This window comes from Sinocyclocheilus grahami, unplaced genomic scaffold, assembly GCF_001515645.1.
Source record: "Sinocyclocheilus grahami isolate Dianchi unplaced genomic scaffold, SAMN03320097.WGS_v1.1 scaffold508.1, whole genome shotgun sequence".
Lineage (NCBI taxonomy): Eukaryota > Metazoa > Chordata > Actinopteri > Cypriniformes > Cyprinidae > Sinocyclocheilus > Sinocyclocheilus grahami.
In genome coordinates, this window is record NW_015505687.1 from 1,418,613 (window position 1) to 1,433,512 (window position 14,900).

Genomic DNA, 14,900 nt, shown 5'->3' on the forward strand with positions numbered 1-14,900 from the left:
TATATATATATATATATATATATATATATTTATATAAAAATGTATCATTGATAATAATAAAAAATGTTTCTTGAGCACCAAATTAGCATATCAGAATGATTTCTAAAGGATAATGTGATACTAAAGAATGATAGCCACTAAAAATTTAGCTTTGCTATCACATGAATACATTATATTTTAAAATGCATTCAAATAGAAATAGTATTTTTAAAATAGTAATAATATTTCACAATATTAATGTTTTACTGTATTTTTGACCAAGTAAATGTAGCTTTGGTGAGCATAAGAGACTTCATTTAAAATCATTTTTAAAAATCCTACTAACCCCAAACACTTTAATGGTATTGAAAACTACCCAATTATTAAAAGGACTAATGGAAAGGCATTTTGCTGAGTAAAATATTACAAATGCAAATGAATGAATTTAGAGAATTATAAAAGAAGACACATAAAAGTCTAAGGTTTATTTGACATACCAATAGTGCCGGAGTAGACAAGCACACCATAATACAGCACTGGACCGTTCGAGTCATTAAAGACGTCCGACGGAAGATTCAAAGTAAACTTGTTGTATTGTAGCTCAGATACACTCACTGCTGTTATTTTAGGTACAACAGGTTCTACAAACACACACACACACACACACACAAGAACAAGAAACATGTGATATGCACCCACATACAAACACAAAATACAAAACAGAAGTAACTCTCCTTACTTGTGATTCCAGTCATACAGGTGATTGATTCCACAGTGCTTTTCTTCCCACAACCAATTGTCCAGAGCATGACTTTGTACAGAGTGTTAAACCTGAGTCCAGTGAAGGTGTGGTTTAGATTGAAGGTCTTTTCTGAGTTGGAGGAGTTCAGCTTAACTTCAAAGCCCTGGTTATTACCAGGAGGAGGGCTCCATGAGAGGGTTAGCATTGGAAAGGTTAAATCAGGACCCGTACAGGTCACACTCTCCACTGGAGCTGCATCTGCACACAGTAAAACACACCCAAGACAATATTACTTGACTTTTTTTTAATTAAAGTGTTTCTTGATTATTGTATCAACATTTTTAAAGTGGACATATCTGCGTGAGCTGGAAAACTACATATTCAGCACAAGAAATAACAACTCAGCACTGAATGCTGCAAATGCTTTTTTCTTACAGTTCTGCTGTAAAACCATATATAACAGTATATAGAGTTTGTACTAACCTGTGCATGCTTGCAGGCACACAGCTTCTCCTTCTGTGTTGTCAGAAGTGCTGCTCTGCACACTGATGTTATAGAGTGTTGAAGGCATCAGATTGTATATGGTCATGCTGTTATTTGTACTGGTCAATTTGTTCTCTACCTTCTCACTGTACACTCTTATTACATATTTCGGGACCCCTTCCACTTTTGCCCAAATTACAGAGATGTTATTTGTTGTTACAGAACCAAGTTGTAGGTTTTGGACAGGATCAGGCTCTGAAAACAGATGCGGGGGGAGAAGGATGAGGACTTTAGAGGAGAGCTCAGTGCTCATATTCATGGTTGGTTCATGAAAATGGCAACTCAGTCCAAAAATTTAAATTGTGCCATTATTTACTCATCTTTTCATTGTCTCAAGCTTGCTTGACAGTCTTTTTTCAGTGAAACACAGGAGATGACGTTTTAAAGGATATCAAGGCTCCTTCTCAATATAATTAAAGTGACTAGGGACTATGAAAGCTCTCAAGCTTTAAAATAAAAATAAAAAATGGCATAAAACATCCTAAATGTGATAATGGAACAAATGGAGTGCAAGTGGTATGACTACTTTTTGAGCACATTTTGGAGCTTGACAGTTCGAGTCCACATTCACTCTCATTATATAGAAGAAAGGATGACTATTTTTTTTATTCATCTTTAGTGTTCCACTGAAGAAAAAAACATGTGGCAAAGTAAATGATAACTGTTATTTTTTAATCTGTGAATTAACTATTCTTTTTATTTGCCCTTTGAGGATCAGTGTACTTGCAAAATGCATTCAAAGCCAATGCAATGTGTAAATAAAATATTACATAGGCCTACACTACTGTTCAAAAGTTTGGGGTTGGTAAAATTATGTTCTGTTTTTGAAAGAAATCTCTTATGATTACCAAAGCTGCATTTATTTTGATCAAAAACACAGTCACAACAATAATATTGTGAAATATTAGTTTAATAAATGTGTTTATTTATATATTTATTATTTTATACAATTAATTTAAAATAACTGTTGTCTACTTTAATATATTTTAAAATGCAATTGAATTGCATAATTGCATTAATTGTGATCAATGATTAGAAATCATTCTAATATGCTCAAGAAACATTTCTTATTATTCCATTATTTTTGTGGAAACTGTGACATTTTACTTTTTCAGAATTCTTTGATGAATAAAAAGTTCAAAAGACATTATAAACATCTTTACTCTCACTTTTTATCATTTTAATGTGCCCTTGCTCAATATTGTTGAATTAATGTATATTAAAAAACTTTTTAAAATGTGTATATCTTGGAATATTATTTCAATGTAACTGATAGTTTTTTATAATTTTCCATACCACTAAGTGCTGAACTTACTGGTGGTTACATGAACTCTGATAGATTCACTCTGGAAACCCATCGGGCCTACAGTAGCCACAGAAACATTATAGGATGTTCCAGATCGCAAGCCATCCAAAAGGAAAGTGTTATTAGGAGTGAGATATTGACTGGTGTTATAGCTCAACCAACAGGTCAGGCTGTAGTTGAAGCTGCCAGCTGACATGTTCTCAGCTTCATCCCACTGAAACCACACTGAATGATTGCTCTTCAACAAAATCTTAATCTCTCCTGGTCTGTTTGGATCTGCAACACAGACAATTAGAATCTATAAACATTACGGTCCACTATGTATGTATGCTTACTAAGTCTGCCACATGATTTCCTAACTATGGTTTGGAGTTGAATACTCACAAGTTGCCATGTTTACTGAATGAGATGTTTCCCAGAAGGCTGCTTTGACAATCGTGAGTGTGACTGTGAAGACAGTTGCTGCTTTTAGTTGACTGAAGGTGTGATTGTGTTCAGTGCTATTGAGAACTTTAGAGCTGCTCCATCCTTCACTGCTGATGTTCAGAATGTACATGTCTAGCCCACCAACAGGATGATCCCACGTCACCAAGAGTGAGTGGTTAGAGCCTTGATTATCTAGTTGTGGAATCACTGTAGAGGGCTCTTTGGAGAAGAGAGAGAGAGAGAAAAAGGAAGTGTCCTTTCAAGTGTTTGCATTTCCTTGTCGGTGTATGTTCAAGCTCAAATTTCTCTTACAGGTCTTGGCAATGATTTATATAAAGGCATTAACAACAGGACAAAAAATCTATAAACAGGTCAACTTTTGATTACTGTATATTGAGTACAATTACAATAAATCCGCTGAATTAGACAAGAGAACAATAAACACAATATACAAGACACATATTGTGTAAGACACATTAGAAATACTCAGACACATTAATAATACTCCAGTATTGTCTTCCCAAAGGCAGTGGTGCAAAAAGTGTATGAGAGGGGTGGGCATGTGTGGGAGTACATACTTGTGAAGACAGAGAAGTTCACTGGTTCTCCCAGAATGCCGAAGGCCAAACTATATAGACTGAACTGACACAGGGTGCCAGGCTGCAAGTCTGGCACTATGATGTTTTCAGAGAAAGTCGACAAGTTCCTACTATTTTCTGTGCAGTTGGACACTAATACTTGGTAGGAAAAGCCATTGTGGTACTCCGGAGGACGGGACCAGCTCAGCTTCACAGCAGAAACATTCAGAACATCGTATTTTACAGAGGAAACTGGAAACGGCTCTGGAAAACAAACATACAAGCAGATGTGATAGCATGATACATGTAGCAAATATGTATTAAGTATTGTGTTGTCATATACAGTGTGGTTACTTACTACTGTAGGCGGTTATAAACTGGGGATAAGACTTTGTGCCGCCAGCTGTCTGTGTGATAATGCTGATATTGTATTGGCTAGCTGACTGCAGTGACAGTAGCTGTGCTCTGGCATTATTTACAGTCTTCTGGTCAACTGTGCCATTAGGGTGTGTGAAGGTGAGCAGATAGGAGTAACCGGATTGCTGAACATCATGCTGCAGCCAGCTCAGAGTTATACTGGTCTCAGTGTATCCATTCAATCTCACATCAGTTACGGCAGTAGGATCTGAAAACCATTCACAAAAAAAAAAAAATACACATACACATAAGCAATGTGGGCCGTACAGCACCAAGGGTTCTATTCACTAACTAACTGCATAAACTACGAATGCAGCATACAATATTAAGTTCCAACATACAAGTTCCTTAAAGGGACAGCTCACCCAAATATTCTGTCATCACTTATTTACCCTCATGTCTTTCCAAACCAATAAGACTATTATTCTTCTTTGGAACTCAACAAAAAGATTTTTTAATTATTCTCATATACTGTAATTTTTGTCCATCCACAGCAAGTCCATGCAATTAAAATTTTCAAGCTTCAAAAAGTTAATAAAAACATCATAAAAGTAATCCATATGAATCAAGCGGTTTAATCCAAGTCTTCTGAAAGGAAATGATCGCTTTAACAGATTTAATTTAGGCTTTTATTCACATATAAACTTTGATCAACACATACATAGAGTGCATCAAATTTGGTAAATGGAATCTCAACCATATCCCAACACTAAGTTAAATCTGTTCATAATATATATCTGGACAAATATTATGAGAGAATATTAAAAATAGCTTTATTTGAGTTTCGAGGATGAACAAAGATCTTTGGAACGGCAGGTGATTAAAAAAATGTCTGAATTAAAATTTTCGGGTGAACTATCATCTTCTTCCAAAGAACCATCGATTTTAATTCAATAAGAGAACGCCATATTCATCTGCACACAGACATTACTTTCTATTTCAACAATGCAACATTACAACCGTCTGGATTTGCAACCACCATATGAAATCAGATTACCTGTCTACAGCAAGCCACTTGGATAAAAAAGCTACAAATGTGCATTGCTTACTTGTATATGCAGTGAGATACTGAGGAGAGCTGAAATATCCCATTGCACCTACAGTTCTCACAGTGATGTTGTACTGGACACCTGCATTGAGTCCCGTCAGAGAGCTGTAGTTTTGACTGCAGTTCAGCATGCTGTTGCTGTATGACAACTGGAAATAGTGTGATACGGAGCTCATGTTAAGTGGTCGAGCCCAGCTGATGTTCAGTGAGTTTGTGCTTTGCACTGTCACAAACTCGCCAGTAGGAGTAGGCACTGGAATGACAACAATATAAATCACAGCTGTGACACACACACAGGCATAGAGCAATGCCTACAGACCATCATGTGACATTCTCATACACTCATATGTTATAAAATTCTGAAATCCATTTTCATAAAAGTTATAAACATTTGATAAACATTTGCAGCTGTAACACAAACAGCTAATGGTGACTACCTAATACCCAAAACTCAAACGTTTACTTTAAAACATCAAACCATTAGTAACACATATTGTGCAAATGTATTAGGAAACTTGCACAATTTCTAAAAACTGCACAAACTGTAATACCCTTTCTTGAAAAAGACACACTTAAGTACTTTCAGTGCAATATGCCTGTTTAGAACAGATTAGTCAGCTCTGTGTTTCTAAAAGCAAATGTCTTACTTCCGTTTCTCACTCTTAAAGTGCATGCAAATAAATACTGTTTATGGTGATACAACAGTGTGCATTGTTATATTTCTGTCAAAGTGTGTGTTTGTTTTAGGGTGTATGAGGGGTCTTACAGGTGGCGTTGGATACACTATCGCTGTCCTGCTTTATGGGTCCACTGATACTTGTCACAATGACATTGTACTGAGTTCCAGGTAGCAGGTCTGAGAACACCACGGTTGTCTCATTCGTTCGGTTTTCCATCCTTAAAACGGTTCCGTTCAACAAGATTTTGACGTTGTAGAGACTCACAATGCCATCAGGCGGTCTCCACTCCACTCTCATACTCTGAGTAGTGCCAACCGCAGACATATTGGATGCTTTACCAAGCCCTGATAACACCAAATAAGAGGGTTACTATTCAACGTCACAGACCAACAGACAAAACTGCAAGCAACACAGACGGAAAGTTATGATACAAAGTCATTAAGTGGGGTGCAGTATAAAAGAAACAAGTGAATTGTAATACCTGTAAATGCAGAGATGGCTACAGATTCAGAGCTCATGCCATTTTCTACAGTTTGCACAGTAAAGGTGTAGTTGTTCCCAGGGATCAGATTAACAACATTTATGGTCTCATTGATACTCTGTATCCATTGTTCACCATTTACACTCACATTATACTGATATGAAGATTTGTAGTCATTCTGACGAGACCATGAAAGGCGCATCTCAGTGGTGCCAACAGGAGAGGCTGTTAAATTAGTCACTGGCAGTGGCTCTGAAAGAGAATGCACACAATTATATTCTGCACTGACATATTAATGTGTGTGAATTAGAGTAAGCAAAGACTAAAGACCTTAGTCAAGGTAAAGGCCTATTTGACTTTAAAGTGAATGAAAACCAGGCTTTGAGGGATAGACTTACTGCCTTTACAATGGTGTGAACTGCATAAAGTTCTAGATCACATGCAATTTCCACAACTCACAACCTTCAGAACTGTTTTAGGACGTTTTTGTCTATTGAAAGATGTTTTGTCAGTTGAACAATTGGCATGTTGTTAAACAACAGTACAATCTATTGTACGCACTGTACTTCACCCGTTTCATTCCTGTCAAAAAATGTCTGCTACCTTGACAAAGGTCTATTAGGTAAAGATTATATTAATATTAATATTCTGGACGATATAGATAAGCCAGTAATTATTGTAATGTTCTGGCTAAAAGACGATACATGGCAGATACAATTGTATACCATTTTGTCTGAACTTGAAAAATGCAATACAAAACAACAAAAACTAAAATCATTTTAAATGCTACAAGTGAATCTAGGCATCTGAACATTATAATGTGTAGTATGAAATAATAGATATTAATTTTGAGATTTATTATAAACTACATTATACTTAGTAAATTATTAGTGATTTTAAAGAATAACTTAAAGTGAGCTTTAGATGAGGGGAAAATATCAAAATGTAAAAATAAGATAAGCATGCACAAAATAAGTGTGTAAAAATAATGATCCAGTGTCACCTGATAAATGTCTATAGCGATACAAATCTGTAATATTGACAAATAACCAATATGGTACCAATATATTGTACATTCCTAATATTAGGCATAAATTAAAAAAGGTTACCACTTATTGTATAGTCTATATTCAAATTTGTTTAGCTTATACAACACTTGCACACATGCAGAGGGATCACAGCACAGTAGCATTAAAGCATAATGCAAAATGCCCATTACTTGACTGAAAACCTAATTACACAAAACTTACAAACAAGTATTAAAACATTTTACTGTATGGTAGTACATCTACAGTTTAGAGAGATGTGTAGTATTTACACTCACTGGTATTACACTGTATGATCTGTGAGGGTCCAAATATGTTGGCAGCTATTATGAGTGCTCTGACGCTGCAATTATACTGAGTCCCAGGCTGCAACTGAGTAATCTGATAATTGTTGGATGTGGTACTGAGAGTCTGATCAGGTGAGGTGATGTTGACACTGTAGGAGAACAGGCTGAGGGTCCCATTAGGGGGTAGCCAGGTCAGATTGACTGAATTGGTGCTGACAGCAGAAACAGCCAGATTTTGCACTGCATTAGGAGCTGTGGAAACACAAACATGCTTAAGCAACCATACACCTTGTAAAAATAAACTGTAAATCTGACTGTAGACTTAATTTGCAGTTTTTATACTATCAACAGCTTAGGTTAAATGCATGCTGTGCTGTGTGCTTTACAGTACCTGCATATGCAGTGAGGTTTACATATGAGCTCCTGAGATCTTTTACGCCTATGGTGACCACAGTGATGTCGTACTGACTGCTGGGTAATACATTTGTGAGCGTCATGTTTAAAGAGTTGGTATTATTCAAAAGTTGGTTGACCCCTGACTGGTTAGATCTATACGACACTTCATAGGACACAGTGACTCCATCCATTGATAAGGGTTTCAACCACAACAAAGTAATAGATACATTTGTCTGACCACTCACTCGGACAGCTTCAGGCGGGTTAGGCTCTAAAGGGAAATATCACACAGAAATACATGATGGTTCTGCAGATGCAGAAGGTTGTGTTTGATGTTATGGTGACAAGATGGAAAGTGTGAAGCTTTTCTGACTTACTAGTGGCAGCCAGCACTATGTTAGAGCTATTCTTCAGGACTCCACTGATGGTGGTCACAGTGATGTTGTAAACACGTCCTGCCATGAGGTTACTGATGACTGAAGAGTTGGTGGGGTGGGTCTGGACGAGGGATGTGTTCAGCTCGGCACCAGATACGTTCACCATATATGAGTCCACATGACCAAGAGGGACTGCCCAGTCCAGGGTCAAACTACTGTTACTGGAATTCAGCACAGTGATATTCTCTACTTGTGCTGGACCTACACACAGGTAATCAGACCTTCATTAATATACATACACGACTGTTCAACAGTTTGGGGTCAATACATTTTGCATGAATTGATCAACAGTAAAGACATTAATATTGTTACAAAATATTTTTTATTTTAAAGAAATGCTTTCTATGCATCACATTTTCCACAAAAAAAAGCAGCACATCTATTTATAACACTGATAATAAATATCAGTGAAATATGAAATTTCTTGAGCAGCAAATCAGTATATTAGAATGATTTCTGAAGTATCATGTGGCACTGAAGACTTGAGTAATGGCTGCTTTGCATCGCAGGAATAAATACATTTTAAAATATATTAAAATAGGAAACTCTTATTTTAAATGTTAATAACATTTCACAATATTACTGTTTTATTGTATTTGTGATCAAATAAATGCAGCCTTGGTGAACATAAGATAATCTTACATTAAAAAAGTCTTACTGACCCCAGACTTTTGAACAGTAAAGTAAAAGTAATGTAAACACACACAAGATTTCAATTTACTCCACAATACAATAAAGACACCTTTAAACCCCCTATTCTCTTCTGCCTACAGTACTTACTTGTGTTTTGGGATATTTCAGCAGCATGCCCCTCAGTGCGGTTATCAGAGGCCACTGAGGTGACGCTGAAGGAGTATTTAATGCCGGGTGTAAGTTGTGAGATTTGCATGGAGGTTTGGTTAGTAGTGAGAAGCAGGTTTACTCCCCAAGCTACTCTATAATAGGGGCTGATGCCATCTGGAAGTATCCAGCTCAGGTTCATTGAGCTCACAGTGATGGAGTGTACAGACAGGTTACTAACAGGCTCAGGGCCTGTCAGTGCAAGAGAGTGGACATGGACATGTGTGAGTGTGAGAAAGTGGACACGGACACCCAAACATGAAAATTCTGTCATTATTTACTTACTCCCATGATAAAACAGAGATGTTTAGACATTTACGCTGCATTTTGCCATACAATGAAAGTGGATGGTTACCAAAAGCTGTCAAGCTCCAAAAAGTTTTAAAATTTAATTTGTGCATGTCAAATCTCAAATAACTGCCCTGATGACTTGTGTTCTACCCGCTTAAATGATAGAAGTACTTGCGCTGTCCAATCTATAAAGACTGTGTCTATTCCCCGAATAGTGAGGTACATCATCCAATATGATTTGTAGCAATCAGTCAGGTCACATGCAAGAACCAATTAATTCAGCATTAGTCATGTCAGAACAGTCTTAATGCACAACATTTGAATATGCATATGCACAAATGAGATGTGAGAGTTTCAACAGAGGGGAAAATGTCAAAATTTCTAAATTTTTGGTTGATTCCTCACATAAAGCTATCATACTGTATGATTTTAAAAGACTTAAGTCATATGGTGCTTTTTTGTGTCCTTTCTAGAACTTGGTAGACTTTCCATTCATTTCACTGTATGGAAAAATGCCCCAGAGATTCTGTTAGATATCTAATTTTGTGTTCAACTAAAGAAAGAAAGCCATACAAGTTTGAAACAAAATTCCAAAAGTCGAGTAAATTATGACAGAATTTTCATTTATAAATGAAGGTTTTCTTTAATGCAACTGCCCGTATATGTGCACATTCCTGTTTTTAGAAACATTATGCAATATCACATATCATAAATGTTTTTTAATTATTCATGTTTTACTCATATTTAACAAAACTTCTACTCTATAAAAAGGAAGGTGTTGTTTCAGCTATCTAAACACACCACCTCCAAATATCTTTTCATTTTAAGTTACTGATACATTATAAAGTTGTAATTGATTGTGGAAAAAAATGTAATTGATTGTGGCTGGCTAGGACTTACGGAGAGTAAAAGACTGATTGGTCAGTGATAACTGGCCTGTCCAGTTTAGATACACTAAGGATTTGAGCTGCGTGATAGTCAGATTGCTGGAAGAATCTGTTGTGCAAGTAGAGAAATATTGAGAGTGTGAGTGACAAATAATGAGAAAAGTGCATGAAAGAATGATATGGTGAATCTTTCTCAGCAACAGTGGCCTTAATGTTTAACGTCACTTGAAGCACTGATTAAGCCTAATCAATCGTTATTAGAAGTGGTAAAGACTTACTGGTGGAGAAGTTTCCGCAGCACACATCTGAGCAGTTGATCTTGAAGAAATATGTGTTTCCAGGCTGCAGTCCAGTCACTGTGATGCTATTCTGAGCGCTTGTAATGCTAGTGTTCTGGACACTGCAGGAGGAGCTGTCTCCTACAAACATAGTGATGTCTGACGTTGTGGTGTTTATCTTGTATTGGCACACTGCACCTAAATAAAGACACAAAACCAGTTTTCAGTAGGTAAATGCCCAACATTATTTGATGATGCAAATCACATCAAGTGGGTTAAGCTTAGTATTGGTAAAGATCACTGATACAGACTGTACAAATGAAGACCTCTTTTTCAGGAAAAGTGACTTTAGAAATGTTTATACTTACAGTCAGAGTGCCCACGAGGGATCTGGGGAAGAAAACAACAATGTAACTTCATCAGATGTATTATTTTTTCATTTTGCTTGCTGATTAGCGGCACATGAATCCACAGCAGTAACAGGCTTAAGCAAGTTTTAAACTACAAATAAAGCACTTTTCTGAGTAACTCCATTGTGCAATATCTGTTTCAGATATATATCTATTAGCTGCACCACAGTGGCATCAGATGAGCTCTATATAAAAAAAGGAAGTATTCACAGTGTAATATGTTACAAAAAAATAAATAAATACTGAAGTTAACTACAGGCCTGATGGTTCTCTTTACATGTATTGAAATCTAACCACAAATCAAAACATCATTCTTCTTTTCAAGTGGATCATTTGGCCATTGGAGAATTTAGAAACACATGCATAAGCTACATTTACACATTACTAGGCAAAACTTTTAACACAACAGACTGTATTTATGTTTCTCAGGACCTAAAAACCTTTTTAACTATACTGATATGCATGAAATTAAAATTCAAAAAAATATAAATTGGGCCAATAAATTATTTTATAAAGCTAAAATATTATTTTTCTAAAAGGACAAATTGTGCTACTTGGAAAAAGCTAAAATATACAATACCTTTGATTAACACTTTCTGGTCACTACATGATTCCCATACATTAATTTCTTATTTGGTGACGTTAGTATTATTCTAAAATGTGGAGAATAGTAATAAGGATAAGTAGCTGTATAAAGTATATAAATGTAAGTGCCTGGCATGATCTGCTACTACATTTCTTTATTCTTCTGAGCAGTATTTTCATTGGCCTATTATGAAACTGACACCCACTGCCTGGCTATGATTGGTTACTTATTTGGGACATATTCATTGTCAGATTTGTAAAGGAAATCTGATCTTTTTCTCTCCTTCAACTTCAACTTTTGCCACAACTTCCGTATTGGTAACAACAATACTTTAAAAAACACATGTTTAACTCTCTGTGGTTAGATTCTAGGAAATAAATGTAAGAATGAATAGAAAGAATACAAACAACACATAAAAACACTTCATCTATATCCACTTCATCCTGGAAGTAAAGCATTTTGTGAAATAACTCAATCGAAAAACTTTGGGCAGCTTATTTTGTTTATCATAACTGTTCTGGAGGAGAGGTACTGGTGTTAACAGTGTGTAACTAATACAGCCTCTTTTCACAAATTAATGTATTCATTCATATGTTGGTTGATTTTTTCCCCCCCAAAACCAGCAATGGATAATGGAGAACACATGATAGTTCAGACATGACTTAAAACAAGTGCGATGTGCCTGTTGATGCTGATGCCGCACACACAAATTTCTTATCAATGAGATAAAGACACCTTTACTACATGAAACATTTTTTTGTATATTATAGTCATCATGTAACATTAAAAAGCCATTATTACCAGTAAACAACTCGCACATTTTCAAACCCCAGTTTTGTTATATAAAATTGAACAACAATTATATTGTTGAACACGATCAATTGAAATGACAACTAAAATGATGCAGACCACAAGAACACAGGTTCTCATTAAAGGGTTTGTTTACCTAAAAATAAAAATTAGCTCATAAATTACTCACCGTCAAGTCATCCTAGGTGTATATGACTTTCAGACGAATCCAGTCGGAGTTATATTAAAAATTGTCTTTGATCTTTCAAGCTGTTTAATACCACTCAGCGGGTGTTGCATGCATCAGTCCAAAAGTAGTTAAATAAAAAGTGCCCATCCATAAAAAAAGTGTCTCACACGGCTCCGGGGGGTGAACAAAGGCCTCCTGTAGCGAATCAATGCGTTTTTGTAAGAAAAATATCCATATTCAAAACGTAATAATCACTTTAATGTAGCTTGCGCTCTCTGTTGTACACGGAAGTAGTTCCGGGAGCTTGACGTATGAGATCAGCGTTGCGCATGCGTCGGTGAGTCTCGTGAAAACCAACGTTTGTTAACAGGAGCAAAGGAAGCAAAGTTTCCTCTTGGCTTATATCGAAATCCTCTGACATTCTTCTTTACAAATCCTCGTTTTGTACTTCTAATAAGTGACCATTGTTTTGTTTTGATCTCTCACCTGCGCTTCCGTGTTCGTCACTTCTGAGCAGTGTTGGGGAAAGTTACTTTTAAAAGTAATGCATTACAATATTGCGTTACTCCATAAAAAAAGTAACTAATTACGTTACTTAGTTACTTTTAATGGAAAGTAATGCGTTACGTTACTTTTGCGTTACTTTTTAAATCTGGACAGGGCTTGCTTGTTTGTTTTTAAAATAAAAAAAGTTATATTTTTGGCAAATATAAAAGCCTTTTCACACCAAACGTGAAATGAATAAGCCTCAGGCTGAAGGTAAAGTAAATTTACATCCGTACAGTAGAATGCAGAAGAAGACATTTCAACACACTTCAGCAATAAACAAAGACACAAATGTTTGTCTAGAGTAATTTGTGCTTATTAGTATTGTTGAACTGGATCATCGAAGACTTTGGTTTATAGAATGGGATTGAATGCATAAAGGATATTTGTGTTGTTTAACATTTAATTATTGCAGGTTTGTGTCATATTCTGAGTTGCATTATTTTTATTCATTTTGAGGAATACTGAATCTCTGTTTTTTTTTGTTTTTGTGAGTGAGATGAATTAATGCATATTCATATTATTTTATTTTATTTATTTATTTTAGAACTACAGGAACATCTTCTGATTTCTCTCAACATGGCGACAGGAGAGCTGTCAGTCAATAAATTGGAAAAAAAGTAACTTGCGTTACTTATTTGAAAAAGTAACTCAGATATTCTCTTGTAAATTAAAAAGTAATGCATTACTTTACTAGTTACTTGAAAAAAGTAATCTGATTACGTAACTCGCGTTACTTGTAATGCGTTACCCCCAACACTGCTTCTGAGCGGTGCATGCGCAAAGCCGACCTCATACGTCATCAGCCCGGACCTGCTTCCGTGTACAACAGAGAGCGCAAGCTACATTAAAGTGATTTTTACGTTTTGAATATGGATATTTTTCTTACAAAACGCATCGATTCACTACAGGAGGCTTTTGTTCACCCCCTGGAGCCGTGTGAGACACTTTTTTTTTATGATTGGGCGCTTTTTATTTCACTTCTTTTGGACTGATGCATGCAACACCTGCTGAGTGGCATGAAACAGCTTGAAAGATCAAAGACAATTTTTAATATAACTCCGACTGGATTCGTCTGAAAGAAGAAAGTCATATACACCTAGGATGACTTGGGGGTGAGTAAATAACGGGCTAATTTTAATTTTTGGGTGAACTAACCCTTTAAGTGTGCCAATTGGGACAGACATAAACAGAAGTGTATGGTATCTCTATTTTTGGTGAACTATGCTTTTAATGAAGGCTAAATTCAAACACTGCTTAAACAGTATACAAGCACCTTACCATCTAAGGCTTTTGTCAAATAAGACTTTATTAATTCCTGGTAAGAGACATACAGTATTCTTGATTTCATCAAAAAGCCATCTACAAATAACAGACATGGCAGAAAGGAAATTAATTCAGTTGTTTACTAAGGAAGTTATTGTGTAAACAAAGTTATAATAGGAATTAGGAACTTAGGTGTAAATGATTAACTAGCTGTTGAAACTATTTTACATGTCTAGTGATGCATGTAAAACACACGCATCACTACCCAATGGATCTTTTTCACATTTCCGGGTCCGTCATAGTTGGGCAAACTTATATGGATGTCGAATGGAAACTACAACAAAAATATTTTTTGCATTCCCCTTTTATTTCCAATAGCAAAAGATAAAATCAATGATAACATCTTATGTTAACTAGTTTTCTGATAGATATGTATATATATATATATATA

The 14,900-nt window shown here is 35.8% G+C and overlaps 1 protein-coding gene across 1 annotated transcript in view; it reads right to left on the reverse strand.

Moving 5' to 3' along the window:
• The window catches only part of LOC107554646 (receptor-type tyrosine-protein phosphatase eta-like), a 32,385-nt gene that overhangs the window by 7,285 nt on the left and 10,200 nt on the right, over positions 1–14,900 (reverse strand). The window contains exons 2-18 of the mRNA XM_016237231.1: positions 11,031–11,052; positions 10,663–10,860; positions 10,398–10,493; positions 9,147–9,398; positions 8,307–8,567; positions 7,925–8,200; positions 7,525–7,785; positions 6,201–6,452; positions 5,806–6,063; positions 5,041–5,292; positions 3,933–4,199; positions 3,575–3,838; positions 2,955–3,215; positions 2,580–2,846; positions 1,205–1,459; positions 719–979; positions 477–620 (exon numbers count right to left, since the gene is read on the reverse strand). Coding sequence (XP_016092717.1) covers positions 477–620; positions 719–979; positions 1,205–1,459; positions 2,580–2,846; positions 2,955–3,215; positions 3,575–3,838; positions 3,933–4,199; positions 5,041–5,292; positions 5,806–6,063; positions 6,201–6,452; positions 7,525–7,785; positions 7,925–8,200; positions 8,307–8,567; positions 9,147–9,398; positions 10,398–10,493; positions 10,663–10,860; positions 11,031–11,052 — 3,847 coding nt within the window. The remainder of the gene's footprint in view (positions 1–476; positions 621–718; positions 980–1,204; positions 1,460–2,579; positions 2,847–2,954; positions 3,216–3,574; positions 3,839–3,932; positions 4,200–5,040; positions 5,293–5,805; positions 6,064–6,200; positions 6,453–7,524; positions 7,786–7,924; positions 8,201–8,306; positions 8,568–9,146; positions 9,399–10,397; positions 10,494–10,662; positions 10,861–11,030; positions 11,053–14,900) is intronic.